Genomic DNA, 27220 nt, shown 5'->3' with positions numbered 1-27220 from the left:
ATAGAAAACTGCCTTTTTGTGGTTTTACTACTTGAAGACCACCTGTCTTCGCAGTTGTTTGCAAAAGTTAATTTTAAGTCATTGAAGACAGTTGATTTTGCACATGGTAAACATAAGCTGAGCACTAATTGCATATAAAATATACAAATGCTCATTAAAGACAGTGGTATCATGACCATATATGGTTTGTTTCATATAGTTTGGTAACATCAAAGTATAGCTTGTCAAGTGTCCCACACACTGATATAAAACTACCTCGTATACTTGTTCAAAGTACCCGAAGGTACCAGATAGCCAGAGGGCAGAATACACTTACACGTGTGTTTCAATGTACGAGTGAGTGTGTGTGAGAGAGGAAGTGATTGCATCTACTTCAGAAGAAATACTTAATGGGTCATTTGAGGTGGTGTTTTGACAGATATCCAAGAAAAGATCGAGGTACATCTGCTTCCATTGTTGGAATTCTTTAGATGTCAAGTCTGGATTGTCTAGGACTTTATCAATAATGGCTACTTCCCCTTCTCTGGCCTGAAAAGCAAAAAGAAAAAGTATTCAACAGTTAAGTTGGGTACAGACTTTTATTCACGTTTAAAATAAAAAAGTTAACATGCAAATCTTAAGAAGCCCATAACAAGCAGCTCTGGTATGCTCAAACCCAGCTATTTAGACTCAAATCCTAGTGTGCTTTTTTCTACACCCAAGGAACGCCTGTACTGCCCACTCCGTGTGGTTCACTTCTCTTGGCTGGTCTCGTTACCCATCTCTGTCTATGGAAACCTTCCTCATTCTTTAAGATCCAGTTCAAATGCCTCTCATTTCTTAAAGCTTTCCATCAACAATCGAAAAGAAAATGTTTTCTCCCTCATTTATGTCCTCCCAACACTTTATCCCTGCCCCTGAGTGGACTTACCACATACTGTGTCTTGAGTTACTTTTGCCCAGTCCTATCTTTCCTGCTAGATGGTTAGCTCCTCATACTTGCATCATAGAGAGCATGGCCCTCCTGTCACTACAAACATATAATTCTTGCTGTAGGAATGTCACGGCTCCCTTCCTATAGCACTGGGGGTCTGCAATGCAAAGGCTCTCAGCTGAAGAATGAGCTTCATTATGGGAGAACTCAACACAGCGCAGCTGTCTCCTGTGGGAGAAGAGAGTCTTCCAGGTGGAAGGGGGGATGGAAGATAAGGGGGTAAGACAGTCTGAGAAGCTAAGGCCTGTCTTTTAAGGGCTCAAGGAAGGGGCAGGGAAGTCTAGGGAACGTTCTGCAGGAAGTGGGAAGGGAGAGCTGGGTGGGAAAGATAGCAAGGTGCCTAAGCAGTTGCTTTGGTCCCTGGGGCCAGATGGGGACAGTGGGGCTGGGGCCTAGGATGTTGGGAGTAGCCCTGTGCTCGGGGAGGGGCCTGTTACAATTCCAGGGAGTACACATGCAGGGTTGCTTGGGCAGTTATCCTTTCCTAATGGGAGATTTCCATCCCCTGCTAATTTCCCACACTAAAAAGCACAGGGCTCTGGAGTTTGGTTTTATCAACGACGCACATTTCTTCATGGTGACTTTTCATCATCTTTGCCCCAGAGAGTGGAGCGCAGCCTCACACCCCTAGTGATTCACCAATACTCAATGAACTGAACACTGGCAGGAGCTCAAATTCTTTGCTACTGGAAGTAAACACTTTTGGGAATCCAGAGCACAAAAGACAGGTGTGAGGGGCTGAGAGAACAAGACAGAAGCGGGACTCTGAAAATATGTGAGCCTGACCAGCTTCAAAATGCCTGTGTTTTCACAACCAGACAGTTTGGAGCTGAATGGCGTGGGGTGCTCTGTAAGGTGGGAAGGTGAGGTTATCTTTGGAGTACGGCTGGTCAGCAGAACCACTTTTTTGGTTTTGAAGATTTTATTTATTTATGAGAGAGAAAGAGAGAGAACGAGAGGTGGAGGAGCAGAGGGAGAGGGACAAGCACACTCCAGGCTGAGTGCAGAGTCCGACATGGGGCTCGATTTCAGGACCCTGAGATCATGACTTGAGCCGAAATCAAGAGTCAGACACTCAACCGACTGAGGCACCCAGGTGCCCCTAGCAGCATTATTCTTATGAATATTATAGCTCTTTTTAAAATTCTGGCCTTAGTTACCAAAAGGCCATTAAGTCGTCCCATGGATTTGCAATAGTGCTTGCATGAATGCCAACTGAAAGCTAACTGACTCTGAAAACTTGGCTGCTTGCTACCGGAAACTTTTTTAAATCAGGCATTTTCTATTTTGTTTCTCTCTTTGGTACTCATCAAGCTTCAGAATCACCAAACCTCAGCAGCACACTATGAATCTGAAATATTTCCCAAAAGAGCCCTTTGACCTTCCATTTCCTGAAATTACCGCACCACATACTCTGTACGGTAGTTCCTTTCTCTTTTTGAGTTTTCAAGGGTGGAAAACCCGCTTAGGGAGAATTTGTATAACAGGCCCTCTCCCCTCATACACACACAGTGAGGGGGCTCTGTTTTCTGCCTCCCTCCTCAACTTCCTGCCTCTCTGCTCCCCTCTCTTCAGCACCTCCTCCCCAATCTGGGGGTGGCATAAGGAGACTGGAGATAATGTAAGCGCTTATGGAAATGAAGAATAAGAAAGTAACATGTGAGTTGGGAACTGATAGCGTAAACAGAACAATTATAAAATTTGTACACGGAACAGGAATCACCGTGGCTTCACTCCCAATGTGCTGCAGGAGATATTCATGAAATACCGCAAAGCCTTTTAGTGCCCACTACTGCATTCTGCATGCATTCTGTGTTCTTTTAATAACTATATTAATAAAGACATGGCATATTTATCTTAGGAAAACGAAAGACCCAGGAATAACACCAGCCCCACATTTTTGAAAAAAATTTTAATTACATCCTGTTTTCTCCTAGAACTAAATCACATAACATTTAGCCAATGCTTTGAGATGATAATGAAAAGTAAGGTGTCTTCCTCTGTACCAGCGCACTGCAGTGCCCTGACAGCACTTTAGGAACCGCTCAGCCTCAGGTTCTGCCTGTTTATCTGTCCTCCCTCCCCCTCCCCATTTTGTATTTCTTCATTTAGAGCATCTGCTAATCCACGGAGCTCAAGAAGGAAGCTCTTGAAAAGAATTTCTCCTTCCATTTTGTATTCTTACCTTTAAAGTGCTTTTGAGAATTCGCAGCCTGTGCAGTTTGTCATTCATCACAGGGTCATTACATCTCTTTATAAATGATAGCTTGTATTCCATCTTGGTTGAAATGCGATGTTCTCCCAGCGGTGACAGACTGGCTTGCTCCAATGCCCTGTATAAATCTTGCAATGAATCTCCTAACTTTTCTTCCCTACTTTCACCTGCAATGTCCAAAAAAAGAGAGAAATGAATCCAGTGTAATGGACACTTAATGGACACTCCAAAAATCTACTAAAAAAAAATCCAAACCATCTGAAAAACAGGATAATGAATGATTGGGAAAACACTGTATTACATGAAACCCCCCCCCACAGCTGCTAGTTATATTAGGTCAGATTTTTTAGAATGGTCAAATAATAAAATGTTTGGTTAACAGAATATTCTCTGAATAGCAAATCGCCGTACGTAATCTTGAGTCCATTAAATTCAAAGATAGAGTACAAAAGGTACACAACACAGAAACAATCCTGCATGTAATTTAATATTTTAACACATTAATGAATATCCCTTATCATTATACTGAGAAGCATAGAAGTGCTGATTAATAGAGCTCTCCTGGTTTGGCAATACTGAATGAACTGATTTTTACATTTTTCCAGACTGCATAAGATGGAATGGCATTCACTGGAGTATATCTGATTATAAAAATCTTCCAATAATGTACCAGAGAGGATTATTAGGTTTCATGTGACTGCCATAGTAATGCCTGCCATATTGTAAATCTAGTAAATGATCATAAATTATCATTAATAATAATGCTTTAATTAAAATGAAATATGAGAATGTTTATATGCAAATGTAAGGAAAAATCTGGCACATACTAGGAGAAGCTGCTTAGCATTTGTAAGGTCTGGGAAGGAAATACTCTAATTAAATATTTTTGAGAAAAAAAATTAGAGACTGGTTCAGGAAAGGATCTTAGATCTATTTGAATAAATCAATCTCCCATCTTGTTCTTTAATTGCCTGAATACTGATGTCATATCTTTCGCAATAATGATAAACAAAGATAAACTCGGATTTTGCTTTGAGTGGTAGATAGGATTAGGGCTATCTCACGTTTCCTTTAATAGAGAGCCAAAGAGTACTATTTGAGGAATACTAATTATATTGGCTCAAGGAGTAAATATGGAAGGTTGTTCATTCTACCATGGTCCATGTGAATATTTTAGGCTTTCTGACATAGTTAAAAAAAAAAAAAGACTCCCTAATTGCTAATTGCTAATAATAGTAGTTAACATTTCTATGTGTCAGGCAGAAGGGTAAATGATTAACATTCATGGTCTCTCTTAATTCTCACAATACTGAGAGGAGATCTATTTGATTTTCATTTTATAGCAGGGAAGCACCTTGCTCAAGGACGTACTTAGAAAGTGTTAAGTGCTGGAGCCAGAATTGCAGCTGCGCAGTCTGGCTCCAGGATCCTTGATTTTAATGAGAATCCTATACTGCCAATTTGGGCAGTGCTCATTTGAACTGTGTATTTTAACAGTAGGCGATGACGGATTTGTGAGAATTCCTTAAAGAGCAGCATTCTAAAAAAATGTTTGAGAGTGTACCTAAAACTGCCCCCAAAGCCCGTAAACACAGTACCTTAACTTGAAAGGACCACCTTTAGCAGTAAAAAGTAGCTTCATTGCAGTTTCATATTCAATTTTTGGCGCTGCTGTGGAGGTTAGCAACTAATGGTCGGTATGGTTATTGAGTTCTTCCATTAGAAAGTTCCTTGTTATCATCAGCACATGCTATCATTAATCCCTCTCTAACGAATTTTTAACTTCCTAATCATATGACTAAGAACTATAAAAATACAAAAATCCCTTTTAAACAACAGCTTTTTAATTCTCTGTTGGCTCATCCTAGGATGTCGGCAACACCTAGAGGATTGTGAGGGACAGGTGAATGGAGCACTGTGAAAAGGAGTAACTGCTTTGTGGGTTAAGAGCAAGATCGAAATAAGATAGGGAATTTTGACTGAGAATGATTTGGAGCCAGGAAGGCACAAAATCACAAGGTTATTGAGAGTAACTGAATGGGAGTTGTAAAAACAAAGATATATTGGAACAGCATAGTTCCATTTCATAAATCATAGGCCAAGAAAAGACCCCGAGGAATTATTTGGTAGTCATCATTCTTTGTGCCTCAGGGCAAGACTGCATCTAAAGCCAGATGTAATTTCATAGAGCTCGGGGCGGGGGTGGGGGGGGGGTGGGGGGGGTGGGGGGGGTGGGCAGGGAGGGTGGGAGGCCTAAGTGATGAATTACAGTGGTTAATGTATGAGGTGGCCTAATGGATTAGTAGCTTATCAGTTCTTGAAAGAATGGGAAGAAAAAAATGGATTCAGAATTTAGTTTTAGGATTTAAGGGAGGCAGAAGTATTTTTATATTTTATATAGTAAATTTTTATTTTAAGATAACTACCTAACACCATATGGAGTGTATATTTTGTTTAAAAACATTCTTATCCAGTTTTCTTTCTCCCCAGTTCTTAAAGTTTGCGGAATACTGGGCTAGGGGACTGACTTTTTTTGTAAAATTTCAATGTGGTTCTACTTTAAGAAGGATAAGTAAAGATTTAATATTAAAAAGTGACACACACAGCTATTAAATAAATACCAATGGAAAGTTTTTTCCCCCTTCTTGCCGTTAAAGGACAACACAATTCTGCGAAGAATCTGGTTTGACAGCTGTTAAGAAGAATTCAGTATAGATTTATCTCTGGGCAGCACATTTGAACAAGGAATCACAATGAGACGGAACACAGAAACATTTCCAAGTATATTAATGGAATAGTGCGGCTCCTACTAGAGATAAGTAAGGCTCTCCCCACCCCAATCCATACACATCATACACATATGCAACACCACAAGACACAGTAGTGGGATGAGAAAGGATGAGGGATTGAGATGCCAGGCTACCACAAAATGCCACCAATTACTTAACATTTTAAGACTAGACAAAGAGTCCTTTTATTTCCAAAGGACGGGGGTGAAGAGCAAAGTCACGTTATAAATCTGATTCACTGTGCTCAACAGTCAAAACAACACAGAACTCAACATTCAAGACAAAAACAGACCTTTATTTTCTTTTATAATTTTCAATTTGTTTCCTTGATTTTTTTGTCTCAGAAGAATACCAATTAAGTCAACTGGGGCTACTGTTGCAACTGAGAATATGAAAGCACCTTTATTTTCTTCTCTTTTTGCCCTCTTCTTCTTTGTCTCCTCACTTCTCTTCTGGTTTCTCTTTTTTAAACTTCGGCTTTTCTTCTAGAAGAGGCTTGTTTTGGAAGATGAGGCGAGCAGTTGTCGAGTTCTGCTTCCCAATTGACTTTCCTACAATGTACCAGTTCAGCCATTTGGAGCACTGGCGGAGCGCCAGCTCTTTTGCAATTTGAAAGAATGTTTTCTGAAAGTTGGCAAAGTGTAGAAGACCACATGCAAACCACAGGACGTATATAGGAACCTTCTTAGGAACCTTCTGTAATTCCTAATGAGGATGTGTATCGCTGCCACAATGAAATTTTAATTTGTATCCAATTTACTCAGGAATTCTGGGTCTGTGCAGGAATAAATTCCCTCCCAAATTTTATTTATGTTTACAGTGTGTAAATTAGTCCTGTATCAGATGACATACTCTTCCAATTTTATTAAAGCAAAGTGAACATACAAAGTTCTCTTTCCGATATAAAATTTCATTGGCTGATAGATTTGAGGATCACAATGAAGTTACTGATGGATTAACTTGTATTCTGTGTTGCGGGGTGGGGGGGTCATTTCTGGCTGTGTCCTACTTGGCAGGGGTGAAAGAAGACCCTCTGTTGTCTCATTTGTACTCTAACTACACTATGAAATATCGTGACTCTAGGAATGTGGTATCACGACGATTCACTGTCCAGTTGTTTCAGGTTGCACATGACTTCCGGGTGGTGATAAAAAAAAAAGCTCAAGGAAAAACATTAGGTAACACAACACAATACGTAGTTCGTTGCAACTTTCTTGCGAATGGCTTATTAGCAGATGATAATGCATCTCAGATACTAAAAGGTCTTTAGTTGACGTATTTCCCTACATTCATGCTTGGTGGTTTCCAAACTTTTTTGATTGTGCATCTTTTACCAGTTAAAACACTTCTATTGTTGATAACTTACATACATGTATTACTGTATATTAATAGATATGCACGCTATGAAACAGACACAGAAAATAAATTCGAAAGGACGAGTTATGAAACCTAAGGAGAAATGCTAATGTTTTTTCCTCCTGTACCTTAATGGCCCCATCTGTACCGACACGGAGACTGTGACTTTCCCTGAGCAGAATATGCCTCCCTCTCATTTGCATTTCCCATTCTTCTCCTGGGCACAGTGCCTTTTGCACCCAACATTTAAAGCGAGTGATGGTTTCCTCTACTTTATACATGAAGTACTCCAGAGAAGGCTCCCTATCCTGTGACTGTGTAATTTTTATGACAGTTTATTGTGTGATTTCGTTCAGGTTTCTTTGGTGAACACGAAGGAGAGCAGAATACGAACTTGGAGACCTAAAATTTCCTTCTGGTGTCCCCTGTTTCCCTGCCCCTGCAATGACAATGTTGGAGAGGAGAAAATGAAAACAAAACAAAACGCGATGCGTGTACCAATGGGGCTCTTGAAGAACCAAGCCAACAACGGATCATCGTTTCTGGTACATGTTTTGGAAGGGAACTGTGCCCTTTTAAAATTGGACAATGATGTCCTCGTGGAAACAGTCCCTTCCACAACACCGCTGGGTGATGAGCACAGAAGGCTGGGAAAAGCTAAGTCACAAGTGGGAGAGCAGGCTGGACATAGAAGCATTAGTCACCAGTCAGATGTGAGAGGCATTTGCTCAAGTGCAGCCGCAGGGGGCTCTGAGGCTTCCGGGTTGAGGGCATCACGTACCGTGGAGCACTATTCTTGTCAGGAAGGGCAATTAACATTTGCATTGAGACACAGGACTGGTTTCTGTGAATACTAATTTACTAGCATGCCATAATAAACAACTTATTTATATGTAAGGTGACAATTAAACTTTTAATGGATTCCATGTAGACAGGTTTAATGTTTCTCGGTTTTATGCTGAAGACGATTATGTATTCAGGACTTTACGCTATAATTTGAATTGTCTTATAATTAAATATTAGATCTCTTAATTCATGCTTTTATATAAGTCAATAGCTGTGCCTAGCATTGTAGAACTGGAGGGAAGGCAGTTTGTTATAGCAGAAAAAAAAAAGGAGAAGATTTTAAGAGCTGGCTTTTACTCGTTGCTCTGTACTCAACCACCCTTTTTCATAATTAAAAGTAATTTACATCTTTTAGGCAAAATACTGATGAAAAACTGATTTCAAGTGAGAAAATACCTTTCTTTTAAAAGAACAGCTTGAGTGGATCCTTTTTAAAGAAGAACATGTGAAGCCCATCCCTGTTAAGAATGACCTTGTGCTTCATCAAAATTAAGTACAGCCCATATTAGTGTCAGTCAATCCCTTCTGCACAACAGGAAAGCTTACTTCCAACAAGATGTGACAAAGAGGCAGAACTGAAGTTTATTCTACACTTCATTCTCTGAGCATGTAATTTCTGCCAAATTGTGTGGTTTAATGCCATAAATAAGAGCGTGGTTGAATTTTCAGGGCACTACAGGAGTTTTGATGAGGAATAGTTCAGATGGCAAAGTCTTGGTGTCCTTGGCATTGATTTATTGATCCACAGGGAAGGTTCTTTGAAGGACAATCACAAACATAAATGACAGATTCTAGATTTGCCCATAGAATTCAAAAAATTTAACTAGTAGAGACATGAAGGTCAAAGCACCTGACTCTCAGGCAGGAACTCATAAAGAGGACAGTTTAAAACCAAAGCTAAGACATGATTATATTCAAAAATGAATGTGGAGTCAGCATATGCCTTAACGAGAAAAAATGAAAACTCTTCTTATCATAATACTTTACTATGACTTAGAGAGAATGACCCAAAAAAATCCCACTAATATTAAATGCCAACAAAGAGCTTTTCAATGGATTTCTAAATACCACAACCATCATTTTCATATATACTTTAAAAACACATTAAAATGGGTAGAGCACAGAGGCAATTGTAAGGCAGATCAATGTGATTTTTATTCACAACACAAATTCCATTTGTGAGAAAGAAGCAGAGATTACTTCTCTTTGGAAAGATATTTACTATCAAGCATACTTAGCAAATTATTTAGCTATCTAAAAAGATTTGATACCAACTGGTCATATGTTTATTTTTAAGTAATTTATATTTTTACAGGTATTCACATTATGCAGTACCACACACTGCCGCGACAGGAAGGAGAAAAAACATTTCCAAATACAATGTTAAATTATTTGTTCATTGCACAGTATGAAATATCCATTGATTAGCATTGAAATTATTACAGAGTGTCTTAATCCAACTAAATTAAGGAAAGTTCACATCCACTACAGAAGAAAAATAAGCAATATTGAGCCATAGGGGACCCAGTTACATAGTATTAAATAATATCTGAAGCTAGTTTGAAAGACATCCAGACAAAATACTTTTTCAAAAGTGAGAACCACAGCCTATAGATTCGGAAAATTTTACAGAAAAAGAATAGCTCATGCCTGTCCTATGAGGCAACACCATTTGTATACAAGTGCCAAGAAATAAGGAGAAAGTTAGAATTTTAGCTGAGGAATCTAATAAAGCCTGGCATGAGGGATTTTCTTCATTAGTGTCACCGAAAGCAGTCTCTGTTTGCACCTGAATACACTTGATAATAGAATAAACATAGTAAATTTCAGAGCAGGGTATGTACACCTTGCCTTAATAGATTACACTTAGTTTAGTACAATACAGCACGTCAAGTTTTAAAAATGCAAAATACACTTAATACACAGAATTTGCTTCCTCTGCTTTGCCTTAAAGAGGCCACCAAAGAGTCCATTAAATAGCCAGGGTTTTCTAGTTATCGGAGCTGATCCCTCTCCTTTCCTGGTGTCAGGAGAACACAACTGAGGCGTCACCACACACAGCCCTTCCCCAGTCAGTACCCTTCCCCTTCCGTTCTCCCACAGAAACGGCAGTTTTCTGTCACTGCGCTCCAGCTTGATGGGCTTTGATCTTATGCTAGTCCCAGTGTAGGAAGCTTGCATTCTTCTTAAGAGTGGCCTGCCCCTCTTAATATCCCTTTAGGGAGGCCCCCAATCCAAAACACTTGATGATCTAAGCTTTTTAAAAGTCAGTTTTCTGTTATAAACAGCAAGGACGAGGCCATTTTAGTTGCTTGCAAGAGGTTGATGTTGAGTCTGCGCCGTGCCGACTCTCTCCGATCTAAATTCTCTAAACATTAGCTTATCAATCTGTGAGTCCAATGGGTTGAGTGCCAACAGAAGTGGATCCGATTTGGCATGGAGAGGTTCTACCAACTCTCGCAGTGTATTAGCCTAATATGATAAAGCAGTGATACAATATGATGAAAGACCTGCGAGTGCCATTATTTCCAAAGCACATTAGTATTTGTATTCGAAATACCATCATGCAATACCCATGAAGAGAAAAGGGAAAAAAATGGCTAGAATTGCATATGGTTTTAATACCATCATGTCTTTCTGTTGGCATGCAAGTCTACTTGGCCATAAACGGGACAATTTTTGTTCTATGCTCGGTTATTTGGAAATGCCAACCTTATGTATACAAAATAATACACAGCGCAGATACATTTTTCCCACTTCTATGCTTGCATATGCACATCTGTAATTCCAATCAGAGAAGTTTATGGTAAACGTATTCTCTGTACACTTGTAAAATGATCAGTCTTTCAAGAAAATGAAACTGTATTTCTATAGGAGATCTTTCCTCGAATTCACCCAATCAAGAAGCATGAGGAAAAATTTCCTGGTCTGCCTTCTACCTAACTGCCCTGGTCCATATGCTACCATGTGTTGATCAGTGAGACAGAGAGCCCAGCTAGTATGGCTCGGATGAGGAGGCCGCATGCCGACCAATACAAAGTGGAGAAAGATGAAAAGCCCTCACAGGGTAAACATGATGAAATGGTGACTTTACACCTGAGCGTAAGCCATATGGCAAAGAACTAAGAAACAAGAGACCAAAATTTCTGAATGACCTGGGCAACAAAGAACAATCGAGATAAAAGAAACCGTAATCTCTTTAAGTTCATTTTATTTTGGGTTTGGGGGAATCCAAATATTGTCATCAGGCACATATCAGCCATATTTTTTCTTTCCAGCCTGAGGCAGATTTTTATCTCCAACAGCCTGTGGCATCCTTTTTTGAGTTATATCAAGAAGGAACAAAGTAGGAGAGGCAACAGAGAAAGCATATTGTTCATTACCACCTCCCTTAGAAAATGGAAGGGTGCATGTTGCCCATAGCCCAGTATCTAGATAACAGGACACAGTGTAGTTCAGAAATCAGCAGAACTAATTTTTGTTTATCATATCATATCCTTCTTTTGCAGAAAAGAGGCTAAACATTAAGTAATCATAGGTAGGTCAAATGAAAGAAAAGATAATATGGCATTTTAGAAAATGATAGTCCTGGAATGCTAGCTCTGCCTCCTACCACTTTGTTTCAGGAGGTCATGGAGTTTCAAACAGCAAAATCAGAGGCAATCTACCTTGGGCACAAGGTTGTTTCTAAATTTAAACTCTTCCTAATTTGTCTAAATTCAAACATTTTGTAAGTTGTTTTCAACACATCCTTCTTTTCCCCTCAGAAACAATATTACACGAGGGGCTTGATTTCTATCTAGTGCACTTAACCCATACTGAACCCAAACAAGAACCCTGAGAATTAAGTCGCATTTAGTTACATTTGTGATACCGTTTCTATAAGATTGCTGAATTCCACTCTGAGATGCCGCAAACCCCTTCTCCGTGCAGCACCTTGCCAGAGTGCAGGATGGTGGAGGGCGGATGGCTGCTTCTAATGGGCACAACTAGCTCCCAGTCTGCACAGATTAGCACAAGGGCACAGAACTCCTTAGGGAAAGGGGTTTATTCAAGCAGCCGTCCGGACGCTGGCCACCAAATCGCCAGGGTGGAGGTTTGCTTGTTAAGCACAGATTTCGGGGCCCTACCTCTAATCTACTGGATCAGAATTTCTGGGCCTGGAACTCAGGAATCTGCATTTAAAGCAAGCAAACCTGCTGAATCTTGTGCCCATCGCAGTTTGCGACCCAGCTTTGGGCCAGGCACATGGGGATGGGCTAACACTGTGGCTAGGGCCGGCTGGACTGACGGCAATTTTGTGCCACAGAAACAAGTAGTTTGTAAGTTCTGTAAGTATAGCACTGTGTGTCACAGCTCACGCAATTTCAAGGTTTTCTGCTGAGGAACTGGATGCAAATATCTTGGTCTACAGAGAATACAGCAAGATAAAAGAGGCCTTGGTAAACTGCTTGAATAAATTCTTTAAAGCTTTATTTTTAGGTAGTGTTAAATAGTTCCTCTATTTTTGAGGCAAACGGAACGGCTACAAAGATACCTCCAGGCTCAAGCCCCCAGAATTAACTGAATCTCTAGGAAGAGTAGCCCCGGCAGGTAGGCGGGGCAGCTCTGACGGGGACTAGCATGTGGCTAATCTACATGAAATCTCCAGAACGCGAACCAACCCGCTTCGTAAATGATACTGTTCCATGAAAGCCTACCTTGGACGTCCGGGAATCTCATACTTCTATGTGTCTTTTAACTTTTTCACGTCCCTTTCCGGTTCTCAACACCCTCTCCTTTTCTCTCCCTTTGTACTTTCGCCAGGCTTTCTCTTGCTCCCTATTTCTACTCTTCTTCTTTGCAGCTTCATTTATCCCCCAATAGTCACAATAGCCAAACCAGTTAAAACTAATTTATTATGGTGAAACTAATTTTACTCCTTTTTTGAAAAAAACAGGTGGAAATTACATGTTGCTTAAAAAAAAAAAAACACCTTAAGTTATAGGGCTCTTGATGGTTTTGCTTTCTTTTGGCCAGTATCCTACCTATAAAAATATTCCCTACTTCCTGCTATTAAAATAAACTTCACTATTTAGCAAGCTTTTAACCAATTACATTTTGAAACAACAGCAACGTACTCTGCTGCCTCAAGAAAATCAGTCATGTTTCTGTTTGACATATTACTTAACAAATATTTATTGAACTTCCACTCATCACTGAAACTTCCAGTTGTGAGGCCACCAGCCCAGCTGGATAAAAAGAAACAGATCCTGTTTCCCTGTTACTAAAGCCCTTGAGATCTGAAAGGTGAACCCAGAGGTAATACCACGTTGAGTCATGTATAAGATAACTTATTCCAGTCTGGTTCCACTTCCTATGAAAGCTCTTCACAGACTAGGTCCACATAGCAACTGTTGAGGAGGATTTTTTCCCCCTTTTTGTTTTATAAATTAAAAAATCTCCCCACTAAGAACCATTCAGATAATAAGCAGAAATAGAGATTCTAGAAACATAAGTTTTAGAAATGTAATCACCCTTCTAATAGTGTGCCTTCGAGGAAGAGCTGATGAGCCTTCAATGCCTGAGAATTAGATTATAGGGTAAGGACATAGGCACAAACATTTGCAAGAGAATGATTAAATTTAAATTCAAAATAGGTGACAAAAATCTTTTTCTTAATGAATGAAAGAAAAGAAAACACGGGGAAAATGGAAATTAGAAGTGCTTAAGCTGGAGAGCACTTTCAAAAATTCCTACTTATGAGTTCTAAGAGAAAATTTGGCTCCATCTACTCCATTATCAGTGAGATTGAGGGCAAAGTTAAGGGCAAGGCCACTGATTACTGGTCTTCAGCTGCTTGCAGATAACAAAAGGTCACCAAGAGCAGACATCCAAGCAACACTGTGGAGCTCCGGGGAGAATAGAACCGTTTCTTTTGTGCTTAAAAAAACCAAAAAAAACCAAACTTGTTTAGCATTATCATCTGGAGCCTCACCTTTTAAATGTGTATTCAGATTTAGGTTTTTCTTTTTGAAAAAGAGGAATATCTAACACCATGAATTGATTGATAATCGGTGATATTTGCCTCAGCGTCAGTATTGAAAGAGTGGGCTGATAGACCTTCTTGGTTCAGAATCTTCGAGACTTGTTAATTGTGGCTTGAGTAGTATCCAAATCGTGAGGGCCTATTTTCTTGTAAAGGTTTAAGTTAAAAAAGACAGGATATCACATGTAAAAAAATTGTTTGCTTATTTTTTATTTAATATCATAGGGGGAAGGAACTGGAAAGTGTTTATTTTTATTTTATGAATGAGAAGTAAACTTTTCATGGCAAAGTATTCTTTTATAAATAGTGATAAATAGTAAAACATAATATAGTTTGTTCTTATTCGTAAAGCACTTATGGAGATCTTTAATTAGCAATTCCAGGTAAAATAAAATATTTGATAAACCTAGCCTCAGGCAAAACAGATAAGAAATACTGTTTCCAGGTAATTAGAATGTTCCTCTAAATTGCTAAATCACAGTTCTATCCTTTGTGTATAATTCTCAGGAGATAGAGTATTTCCTTATGAAAGTAGTATCTCATCTTAATGTACCTATTGCTATACTATGACATTAGAGTGCATTTAGGACTTAATTAGTTATTACGAGTATACCACCCATTCTGGTTTTTTCTACCTGCATTAAAATCCACTATCTGAAATAAAGGCACATCCAAAGTACTCTCTAAATATAACATATATTAGCAACAGTTGAAGAGGTCTTTTATAGTTAACAGTCACAGAAGTACTTGCTATTTTAATTCAATTTGCCACCAGTTTATTTTCAATGAAGTGTCTATAGATATTTCAGAAAAATGTACCCTGGAATTTGGCCACATTATATTATTATCCTAAATATCACCAATCAGACTTTAAGATAGAAAATGAGAGCAGCGGGTGGAGCCACCCTGGTTCAGTCAGTTAAGTGTCTGACTCTTGATTTCGGCTCAGGTCATGATCTCAGGGTTGTGAGATCGAGCCCTGTGTTGGGCTCCGTGCTGGGGGTGGAGCCTGCTAAAAATTCTCTCTCTCCCTCTTCCTCTGCCCCTCCCCACCCTGAAAAAAAGAAAATGGGAGGAGTTCATTTTTATAGACCTGCATTATTCAGTGAGGATTTAATGGGTGCCTATGGGTATGTATACTATACCAAATGTTAGGGATAAATATACAAAGATGATAGTCTGATTTCAAAAGAGTTCATGGCATAGTTGCACGACCCTTTCTCCATTTCTGTCTTAAAATTTTATAGTTAAGGATTATCAGTTAAGCTCTACTTTATTAAATACAAATATATATATACACACACATATTTAAACTCAATTATATGACTATAATTATACAATTACCCTAATGTATATTATATGTAATCATAATATATAATTACATTAATAACATGTTGTATGGACATATTAATTTTAATTGATTAAATACATTTGGAATATACAGAAAATAAAAGTATCATCATCATTAATTTTTTGATGTAGTGTTCAATGGTTCATTAGTTGCGTATAACACCTGGTGCTCATCACAACACATGCCCTCCTCTTTATTTATTTTAGAGAGAGAGGGGCAGAGGGAGAGGGAGAAAGAATCTCAAGCAGACTCCATGCTAACTGCAGAGCTCCATGCGGGGCTCGATCCCACGACTGAGATCACCACCTGAGCTGAAACCAAGAGTCTGAGGTTCAACCAACTGTGCCACCCAGGCACCCCTACGCACATTTTTAATTTATGAGAATTTTCTTTTTGTTTTTTTTTAAAGTTCATTTCAGTAATCTCTACACCCACTGTGGGGCTTGGACTCACAACCTGGAGATCAAGAGTTGCATGCTTTTCCAACTGAGCCAGCCAGGAGCCCCAATTTATGAGAATTTTCAACCTCTACCACAACCTTATGTGGTTATAGTAAAAGGATATAATTAAATGCATCATATTCACTCTGGATGATAATTGGTGTGAAATAACTCACTGATGAGAACTGCCAATGGGGTGAACGGGTAAACGATACTGACACATTTCATCCGTTACTACATCTGGTCTGCCAAAATAAAAAGGCAAACCGAGACCAAATACATCTCAATTGGTTTCTTGCCTATTTCTCTCAGTGGGTTCCTCTATGATACTTCCTAACCCTTTTATGACATTCTCTTTGCTACCTGATAAGCTCTCTAAAAGGCAGCTCCAGTCGCATCTAAACCTGAACTGCTTGTGTGACTGAGTGCTAAAAATGTCTTCAGAACACTGATTATACTTCCATGACCCAACCTATTTGATTTGCCTGTCACACTTGACTTGAATGCTCCAAATTGGACATTTTGATGGAATAACAGGTAAGCGTATCTGTACCTGGGGAATGGGGGCTGTAAAGATACGTTCAGTATGTTCACTCCGTCAGAATTTACTCAAAGTACACAAAGGACTTGGCTCTATATCCTTTGCCAAAGTGCTGATCAGCAAACATGACCTGTGATTGATAAATTTGGTTGCTATGCAAATTGTACTATTGTCTAAGTTTCTTTAGTTACTAGACAATCAATGGCACAACTTAATTCTTGAAAATTAGATCCAGAATAAATGAAGACATATATATTTTTCAAATTAGCAGTAACAAAGATCTTTGTGAGCTTAGGCTTTACAGAGTCCACCCTGTTCTTTTTTTTTAAAGATTTTATTTATCTATTTGAGAGAGAGCACCAGAGCGAGCAAGAGAGAGAGAGAGCATGAGAGAGCTCAAGTGGGGGGAGGGGCAGAGGCAGAGGGAGAAGCAGACTCCCCGCTAAGCAGTCAGTCCACTCGTGGCTCCACCCCAGGACCCTGAGATCATGACCTGAGCTCAAGGCAGATGCTTAACTGACTGAGCCACCCAGGGGCCCCAGAGTCCACCCTATTCTTATTCTCATACTAAACTCATACACTAGCCTCCGAGTACTGCCATCTTATTATCGGTAGGATTACTTTTTAAGAAACATCATTCAGTGTCAGTTCCAGTATAATGATATCCCCTGAGACTGAGGGGAAAAAGAGGTATTGATCTGCAAAAGTGAGTGAAATAGTAAATTATTTTCAACAAGAGTACATCAAAGCATGTGTAGGGTGTGTGTGTGTGTGTGTGTGTGTGTGTGTGTGTGTGTTGGGAGTAGAGTAAGAAAAGGAGTAATTTTTATGTTAAAAATTTAAAGACATTATCTTCTTTCATGATGTAACATTGTTTATGATTGCAGAAGCTCAAAATGGACTTCTGCTTACTTTTTTCTGGATGAGCTTACAATATTAGAAATAGTTGCAATATATATTTTCCCTCTTCAGTAACTTCTAAATGTTAATGCCTTGTTACTGACCTCCTTGGCATACCAGCCTGATATTTGGAATCATTTCCTCATTAACGTCACTGGCAAGGAGGAACTGCTTTAGGGGCATTGTGCGCCAACTAAATTTTGTAGCAATAAGGACAACCAAAAATGACTTTCCCAGCAAAACAAGTGTCAAGAACGATCAAAGAGGAAATTCAAGAGATGTTTGTAAGAACCTAAAATTGTATCATAACAGTTACTTATCAGAATTCCTATTTTTCTCTACCTCGAATCTGTTACACATCTAATCTCCCACCTTAATCAATATTTTCTTATTCTCTCTTATTTTTCAATCTAAAGTAATTACACCATAAACAGTTCTCATAAATCCCCACTGTTAAAGTCTTCTGCATATTATGATATTCAAATTATTACCTTTTTAGGTACTCAAAATTTATTGCATACATGATAAGAAGAAATGTTATTTTGGTAAAAATCACTATAAAATCATGTTTCTTAGAAATACAGCATGGATGTAAACAAGTTAGCACAGTCATCCGTCTTAGCAAAAAACTCAGAAGTTAGAATATTAAGTATTCAGACTTAATCTTAGTTGTCTTGAACTTATTGTTTATTACATTTTGGATCAGCAAACTCATCTTGCATTTGGGATGGAAAAATATAGAATCTAAGAACACATGAAGAATACTTTTTAAAAATGCCCTGTTATATAGGAGTTTCATTTTTTTCCTTCCTGACAAAATTATATAGCCTGCCCTTTTAAAGAAAATAAGTTTTATTAAAGAGTTAGAGATATGCTGACTCTCAATGTTTTTATGGACAAATACAAATGCCTTTATAGCTACTGCAAAAGGTTTCCAGCTATATCCGTGTTTAACATTTAGCATCTCATGTTGAATTTCACACTCATCAGTGTAATTACAGAAAACTAGAATCATACAGGGACTTCATTAGGGTGATAGCTCATTTTGCAAAATTCAAATGTTGGAAATGTTGGAAGGTTCTCTGTATCATACAACTTAATTTGTACTCAAATATAGCAATGAATTGCTAACTTCCTGCAAGTGAACAAAACAAAAATCCAATTATTAATAAATTTGTTTTCTACTTGTAAATTAATTAATTCATAGCAACTTTATAATTATTCATAATACCCTGAAAAATTTAAGGACAATCCATATTTCATCGAGGCCAAGCTTTAAAAAAATTCCTATTTAGTGTATTAACATTAAAATAAGGATCCGTGCTACCTTCTCTGGGGTAAAAAAAAAAAAACCATCAAATTAAAGATATGAATTTGTAAGGATGTGCAAATCAAGGGGTGAATTTGGGATTCTCTTTTGACTGGTGCCACTGGGTGGGGGGTGTGGAGCAGAGATTCCAATGATGGCAGCTATGGTGTAATTAGTATCTCCTTAACAAGGATGAGCATTAAAAAACTTTGCAGAACTTCAGCCCTTTTTGTGATACTGCTGTACACACGCATGCACGCACGCATATATGTCCACATTACTACCACAGTAAGATAAAATTGAAAAACTGAAAACAAGAATACATCAGACTAACAGGTGTACAGGTAATTCATCAGCTCTATCTGGATGTGCCATATTTGGATTTATAGTGATAAATTACACTAATCCTTTCTTGTTAAATCCATGTATAGTTATGATCAAATTTCCAGAAAAACTTTTCTCACACAGATTTTATTGTGAGCAAGTGAAGAACTAATTTAAAAGACACCAACACTGGATTTAGAAACAAAGCGACACAATCCCACACTAAAATTAAAAGCAGCATTTTAAAACCACCATACAGTGTACATTAAATGTGTTTACTATTAGGTAACACTGTCATAATTTGAAATGAAACATTACTCTGTAGTAATTAACTATGTAGAGTGTATACCATAAATATACACAAAACCAGAACCTGACCAAGGAAAATGTCATAATGACATTTTCTTTCTCCTTATTGTAAATCTTCAGCATAGGACTAGAAAGCCTGTTTTCTCTTTGTGGAAAATCAATATACTTCAAAAGCAGAAGCAGGAACTCTTCTTTAACAAAACAATGCACTTTAGTTATAGAAGGCCTTGGTTCCCAAGGCCTTAGTTTTAGCCATACCAGGAATGGTTTCGGATCTTGGTTGTGTGGGCAGATCTGGTCTCCATGGTTATGAAAAGTAAGCCTGGGAAGTGTAAAGAACTGTGGTACATTGCTCCCCATAGAAACAGACAAGCTGAAATCAAATGCAGCTTCTGTATTTAGCGTTGACAAAGCCTGAAGCTTCAGTGTTCTGGTACTATACCTCAGGAGTTGCCATGGCAATCTGCTAAGGAATGTGGGTTACGGATACCCACACCAGTTAACTACTAAAATGTTAAAACAAAAGCCAGTTCTGGGTTCAAAGTAGTAATTTATTCAGTAGTTCTGAATTTGGTTTTCTTAGATAGGATCTATGAGTTTAATAGAGGCACTATTGTTTTTACAAAATTCATATAATCTAATTAGAATTCCTTTTTAAAAAATCCTAAGAAATCGCCCTGAACAACTTTTACTCTTCTTCACTTTAGTGTAAACATTCTGAAGGCAAATCAATTTAGCTTGTTAGCTTGGTAATAACAAGGAGTGTGATACCAACACATTTCTATTTTGCTTTCCACTTTGTAAAGTGTGTCTACATATAATATTTTAAAAGAATATGCAGAAACTGTGAGATTTTCACTAGAGTTCACTTTGGTAATGAATTTTCATTTCATACTGCCTACTGCGTAGTACAAGTGAGAAATTAGAAGTTGGAAACAGATGAAGGTGTGAATGTTGCATTTGTTAATAGTTCCTTGCAAGGCATGTGAATTGACTTTTTGGATTTGTAAGAGGTGATAGGAAATAATGTTTTATCATGAGAGAAAACCAAGTAACCCACAATACCTCAGACTTGGCATCTGTGAAGAGGAACTGGGAAGATCAGTGGATCTCCCATCTGTAGTCCTAAATCTGTGGCTCTCGTTCCACTCCCTACCTCCACCAGAAGATTAGAAAATAAATAAGAATATCCTTCAGTTGATTTAAAAGAAAGACAGAAATATTTAGATTGCTTTGATGAAGATGGATAAAGGGGAACTGGGAAGGAAAAACTGCAATAAACTTGGGCTGCCACGTGAGATACTTTTCAAATTGGTCTCAAGACTTAATTCTCTGCAAGCAGTTATTTTTTTCCTAATATCCCAACCCAATTTTGGCACAAATGAGCTGTGAAAGGAATCCTGTCAAACTTTAAAATAAGAAAAAAGAGTTTTGACTCGGGGGGTGGAACTGTTTCACTGTCGACAGATGTCAAGGTACATGATTTTTGGCTTCTGATAAGTTAAAATTGGAAGTACACAGATTACAGTTGTTGGTAATAAAAGGTAAAGTGGTGTGCAGCCTTTTGCTATACTTGATGGAGCATATTAATGGTGATCTTGACCTGCTGTAATTAAACCCAAATATTTTAGTTTCTTTTATATAGGTCTAATACATATATATGTATGTGTATACATATACTGAAAAAGTAAACATTTTGCTAAATTTTAACCTGAATTAAAGTGATATATTTGTTCAGGGACAATAAGAGGTTGAGAGCATTCACTCTGCTGTCAGGATGTCTTAGCCTGAATCTCAGCTCTGCCGCTCACTAGTGGAGAGTCCTGGATTACATTCTTTAAACTGTTTCCTCATCTAGATGATGAGGTCACAGTATTTACTTCTTAGGGTTGTCATAAGGATTCAATGAGTTATATTATGCAAGGACACTAGCTAGTAGTAAGCGCTCATTGAAAAAAGTTAGCTATTATTTGGATAGATTGCCATTCAATAAACATACGAGATTTAAACGAGATGCACCAGACTACAGATTAGTGTTTTTTCCATGTGGAAAAATATCTTCTCTCTCTTCATGGGAAAGGAATGAAAGATTCAGATTTAAGGCATGCCTGGCTTCCCAGATTGTATTTCAAGCCTAGACTATGTAGCATACCTTTATAGAAACAATAAATCACTAAAATGTCTTTCATTCAACAGACAGCTATAGTTCACAGGAAGGAAAAAAGAGTTTTCCTGAGACACCAGTGAAAGTAAAGGACAAATACATGGTATTCAGTCATTCCATTCAGAGTGTCCTTGATATCATCTTTAAAATTATTTTATTGAAAGACTGATCTGTTAATGATGTTGCAAACCTGAATGAACCAGGTTAATTGAGACTGACTTTAGAGTTGAGGTAGCAAGTTAAAACCTCTTCAGTTTTCACTTCCTTATAATTCAAGTTATGTTCATTGACTATATTTCACTAAATAACTGAAATATGTAATAAATCGTATTCATATATATGGGATTTATTTCCCACATCAATGGGTATTTCCCTCTTGCAATTAGATAGCTAACTTTAAATGCTAACGTGGAAAAGGATTCTAAGTATTTTTTCTTCAAGATGCAAACATAAAAGTGAGATATTGAAAACTGTTTTGAAATAAGTGTCCTCTGTGTTGGTTCTTGCTGTCAAATCCAAAAACATCACACATTTCAGCTTGTCATCATGGTGAACCATGTCACCTCTGAACTATTACAGCTCTCCCTGATTCCAGTCTCCTCTCCTTCTGTCTCTTCCACTATGTCTAATCTTTGATCTCAAGAACACAGCCCCCTCCTGAATTCACTTCCTTATCCAACCTGGACTACTCTGACAAGACTCCTCAATTCCCTCACCCTCTCAAAAACGCACTACGCATACACTTTCCAATAACCAACCATCTGCTTTCTTACTCCTGCCTGACCACTAAGCAATTCTGGAGAAAATTGTATATCCATGCTGACTGGCACCATTCTAAATTTGTTTTCTGATTTTTGGTCATTCAGGGCTACTTGGTGGACCTCTTATTAGTGCTTGGTTAGCTCAATTTCCAGTTCCCCATTGGGGGGTGCTCTAAACTTCCATTAGAGTCTTCAAGCCTTACTCTCTACTTGTTGATTTTCCATTAGCAGATAGCTTTTTGCCTCCACATTTGCTTCTCTCATCTGAACTGCTGAAATAATTTTCTAACTTGAAATAAATTTTCTAACCCTATCACTTGTATTCTCCCACAGCAATACATCTTCTACACGGCCACCAGAGTGACCTTGCTGAAACTTACATCTGATTATGTCATCTTCCTAATGAGAGCTCCATAGGCTCTCCATCATGTTTTTTTTTTTTTTTTGATACAATCCAAACTTCTGAGTATGGAATACCAGGGCCTTCATATTCTAGTTCTAGCATAGATTTTTATCTCATTTCTACTTATCTATATACACGCCATATTTCTCCAAACTATTTTTCCCATTTCTGCCCTTGCTGATGCTACTTTTTTTTTTCCACGTAGAATGCACCCCCCCCTTTTCTCTTCCTTTTGGTGAAATTTTACTTATCCAGCCTTTGTGAAGCCTTGCCTTATTTCACAGGGTAGAAATAATCAAGACTTCTTAAGTGTTTTTGTGGAACTGAACATGTTTACCTTTTAAAACACTTAACATGTTATACTGTTACATTTGGATGTTTTTCTCTCCCATTAGATGACAAACATTGATTAAGTGATTTTAAAAAATATCATTGTTTTTCCAGCACTTAGCAGAGTGAGTACTCAGAACATTGCAGCTGTTCCATAAATTACTTGAATTGAATTATATCACTAAAATGCATTTTAATTTAATGTCTAAGAATATGAGATGTAAACTGAACACTGAATAAAGAGCTCTACTGAACAACTGGGCAAGGTGCTTTACCTCGCTAGATTTTCAATTTTAGTAAGAAGATCTACATTGAGTCTTTGATGTGAACTATGTGGCAGAGGAGAGAACCTTAGGAAGATAGGTCATTGAGGTCAAATAATGTTATTTATGGCACTGTTGTGTCAAGAAAGAATGAACTAGACCTTACATGAAGTGATAGTCTAGCCACTGCTAAAGGGAATTTTCTTTAAATGACCTAGATTGTCAGGTTATTCACATGTCATTCATATTAGGAGTAGATGAGGTGAGTCAGAATCTTACTAAGACTGAGTTTTTAATTATAAATACAGCTACAACTATACTCTCTAGTTGTCTGTTTACAGAGGCTGATTAGAAGGAACTACTGCAAAAAAAAAAAAATCTCATCACCTTGCTACACTGAGGAGATATTGCAAGGGGTTGCAGCCAAAGAGCTTGATATAGGTTTACTGCTACGTCTAAAATTTAGTCTTGAAGAAGATTTTGAATGGCTACGTTTCTGTACCAGAGGGATCAGAAAAAAATGGATACTATTATGACATAACCATTTGTTACTATTTCACCATTTTAAGATGCCATATTACATACCTATTCATCTTGGTATTTCCATAAAATATTGAGAATTTAACAGAAAAAGAGTAGCCGAAATTTACCCAAAGATTTGAGTGATTTGCCCACTTATTCATTCCTTTTTAACTTCTAGAATATAACATGCTTTTATTTTAATAATCTTTGAAAGCTGGATTGAGATCACCTTAATTCTAAATAAGCATTCTCTAATCACTAAAAATACCTGATTTCTTATATCACTGGATCAATTAAGTGGTTTTTCTAAAGAGTCAGTCACTCATTAGAGACAACTATAACATAGGAATTAGTATTCTACCTTTCTCAAACCTAATGGCTTATATCACTCACACTTTCATTTAATTGGGCAATAACTACCTGAATTATGAACTATTGGAGGTAATATACAAGCATGTCAGATACAGACAACCTCTGATTTTTGAAACTGAGCAATGGATAGAATAAAAGCTTGGTTAGGTAAAGAAATTATTAATACATCATAATTCTACTTAAGTTGGAAACCAATGGAACAAGTCATGATTGGAAACTCAAGGGCAGTCTATTCCTTTTTATAACAGAAAAGGACTCCAGATTGCTCCCACTCTTTAGCCATAAGAATTATAACTTTATAGGCACAATACTCATCATTTTAACTCTGCTAAGCTCAACTGCAAATATAATAAAGTGTTCTGGAGTTTTTACTCATTGGTCAGATATATGCTGTGTTAAAAACATCTGGTTTATAACTGCTTTTATGATTCACCTTTAGGATGTTAACCAAGCCCCGTTTTCGTAGGTTTTTGATGACCGTCAGGTAAAACAAACTGCATTCTGTCTTTTTTCCTTCATTTTTCTTTTCTTTTTTTTAGACTTAAGACACACAGTGAAATAGACTAGCTCTGCATTTTGTGAAAATAGGTAAACTGGCTTAAAGCTCCTGGTTTGTTGTCAATCATCTCAATGCACTAAAAAGATATTTCTGAATACCAGTAATGCGTAGAACTTCCTTACACATTTCATAAATTGAAGACTGTGATTTGATGTCACTAGTGGAAATATTACTGATGTTTAACAGTGGGTCACTCATGTAATTTGGCTTTCTCATTATCACTGTTGGGGTATATTTATTAAACTCTAAAAACCTGAAAGTTATTTATAAACTCACTATTCAGATTAATAGGTGGAATTGCTAAATTCTGGCTGGAATTATGGAATAGTTATTCCATTCTCTTTTTCATTCTCCATATTACAATTAATCCATAACCAGTTCTTGGACACTATCTCTTTCTTCTTCCAACAGTATACACAGTATTTCGTAAGCTATAAATCCCTAAAATAGTTGTATTTAGTATTTATTTAGTCTTGGTTCCATAACAATGAAGTACAGGCTATAAAACTTGTTTAATACACACATGCTCAATGAACTATAGCCATGTAATTTTTGAAGGGCTAAATCTAGTTTGTTAGTTTTTACCATCAGCTATGTTAATTATTCAGTTGGGAGAGATACAGCACTAGCTTTGTATGAAAATCTCAAGGAACATGGACAATGGAACTCAACGTTACTTTTAATTAAATCACACATTATAAAATCTTACCATGTATTCTCTAAAAACCATAACAGAGAGATCATCTTCAAGAAATAGCCTTGTCCTTTATACACAGGCAGCACATATCTAGCACTGGACCATTATAGTAAGTAATCTAATAAACAGAAATATTCAAATGTCGTCCCATAATCTTTTTAGAGCAGAGACTGATAGTATAGTTTCTTACTACCAAGACATTATTGTTTTATAAAAAGGGCTTAACATGAAGAGGTGTGAATGCAACTTGTTTCTATAATTTGAAGCTATAGGTGATGTGAGTTACGTTACAGTGTAGAAATGATAATTCTTAGGAAACACTGAATGCAGTTGACTAAGAAATATTGGCTGATCAGGGATAGGACTCTGGTCTAAAACAATAAATTAGTAGAAATCTCTGGTATTCTTATTTCCTTACTCTTACTAACTTTTGTAGACAATCAAGGTCTGTAGACAGCCAAGGTCTGTATGGTTCTAATACTCTATCTTGACACATTCTGGTATCGATTGAGGGATGTAAGAACAAAGGATAAAAATGTTGCAAATGGTTGTAATGAGGTCACCTGATTTTTATATCCACTTTCCCCCTTATTTGCAGAATAAAAGCTGTCGAGTCAGTATCTATGAAACTTTCTGAAGAGGAAAAAAACACAAAATGATATAATATAAGCTCTAATATTTTTGCTTGTCACCAATATACTAACTATAAGAGGAATGTATTAAAATGAGATTAATAGATGTAAATAATTGCTGCATGTATTAAAACCCTGATAATTTCATGAATCAAAAATATAAAGACATGAGTAAAATGTATTTGGGATCTGACACAGAACCACAGGGAAGAACTAAGTGGTACTCCAGACGTGCTGGGGACCAGAAGAAGCCCTAGAATTTAGGGTTTTCTTTTTCTTTCTTTTTTTTAAAAAAGATTTTATTTATTTATTTGAGAGAGAGAGAGAAAGAGAATGAGCAGGGGCAGAGGGAGGGGGAGAAGCAGATTCCCCACTGAACAGGGCTTGATCCCAGGACCCTGAGATCATGACTTGAGCCGAAGACAGACACTTAACCGACTGAGCCACCCAGACGCCACTTGTTTTTGTTTTTCTAGTGGTGAGGAGAGAAAATACACAGTCAAATACAGACCCTAGATGATAGCAAATAGTATTTTAAAACTTTGGACAAATACTAGTTTTCAATGGTCAGTAGTTTAAAAAAATGAAACTCCAGCAATACAAATGTAAATTGCCCCAATAAGAGTGGGAAAGAAGATGCAGCTGAAGTCAAGGTAGGAAGAGGCTACTAGAAATGAACAAAGAGACAGTAATACTGATTCCTACTAAGAAGAGTGTCAGGAAGGCAAATGTTCAGCTGAGGCTTCTGAAAAAACCAGAGACAGAGTTGGGTTTTTTTTTAAATTTTTTAAAGAAAAATAAATGACACAAGAAAGTAGAAACATATGGCTTCAAAAATATTTTAGGCTTTTCCTGCATGGAGAAAAGTCTTCATACTAGGAAATTTAAAACGAAGTGCTTCTGGAGGTAAGGGACTACTAAGATCCACTTTGTGGTCTCTTTGAACCAGCAGAAAAATTTTAGGAACTGAACAAACTTTTTGGAAATTATCTTAGGGCCACTCTCAGAATCCCTCAAGACTTACTGCTTGAAGAGGATTCTCTTATCCAAACAAACCAAACCCAGCATGGGTTCTACAGAGAACGAAATGATAAATCTGATGTAGATACATGGAAACATTTTAGAATAGAATATGG

The 27220-nt window shown here is 37.5% G+C and overlaps 1 protein-coding gene and 1 long non-coding RNA gene across 6 annotated transcripts in view; one reads left to right on the top strand and one right to left on the bottom strand.

Annotated features, from left to right (window-relative positions):
* Positions 1–74: 74 nt before the first annotated feature.
* The window catches only part of CNKSR2 (connector enhancer of kinase suppressor of Ras 2), a 251661-nt gene continuing 224515 nt past the window's right edge, over positions 75–27220 (bottom strand). For all 4 annotated transcript variants that reach the window (XM_044377559.3, XM_044377556.3, XM_044377557.3 and 1 more), the window contains 2 exons: positions 3159–3355; positions 75–528 (listed from right to left, as the gene is read on the bottom strand). In XM_044377559.3, coding sequence (XP_044233494.1) covers positions 313–528; positions 3159–3355 — 413 coding nt within the window. In that variant the 3' untranslated portion in view covers positions 75–312. The remainder of the gene's footprint in view (positions 529–3158; positions 3356–27220) is intronic.
* Positions 5506–27220, top strand: part of LOC123000139 (uncharacterized) — a 68592-nt gene continuing 46877 nt past the window's right edge. The window contains exons 1-2 of one of the 2 annotated variants that reach the window (XR_006407910.3): positions 5506–6007; positions 7690–7878. This is a non-coding gene — a long non-coding RNA (uncharacterized LOC123000139). Of the gene's footprint in view, positions 7879–27220 lie in introns of both variants that reach the window. The other variant, XR_006407909.3, reaches the window with a different exon arrangement.

This window comes from Ursus arctos, chromosome X (genome assembly GCF_023065955.2).
Source record: "Ursus arctos isolate Adak ecotype North America chromosome X, UrsArc2.0, whole genome shotgun sequence".
NCBI classification, from domain to species: Eukaryota; Metazoa; Chordata; class Mammalia; order Carnivora; family Ursidae; genus Ursus; species Ursus arctos.
This window is presented reverse-complemented; position numbering and strand designations above follow the sequence as displayed.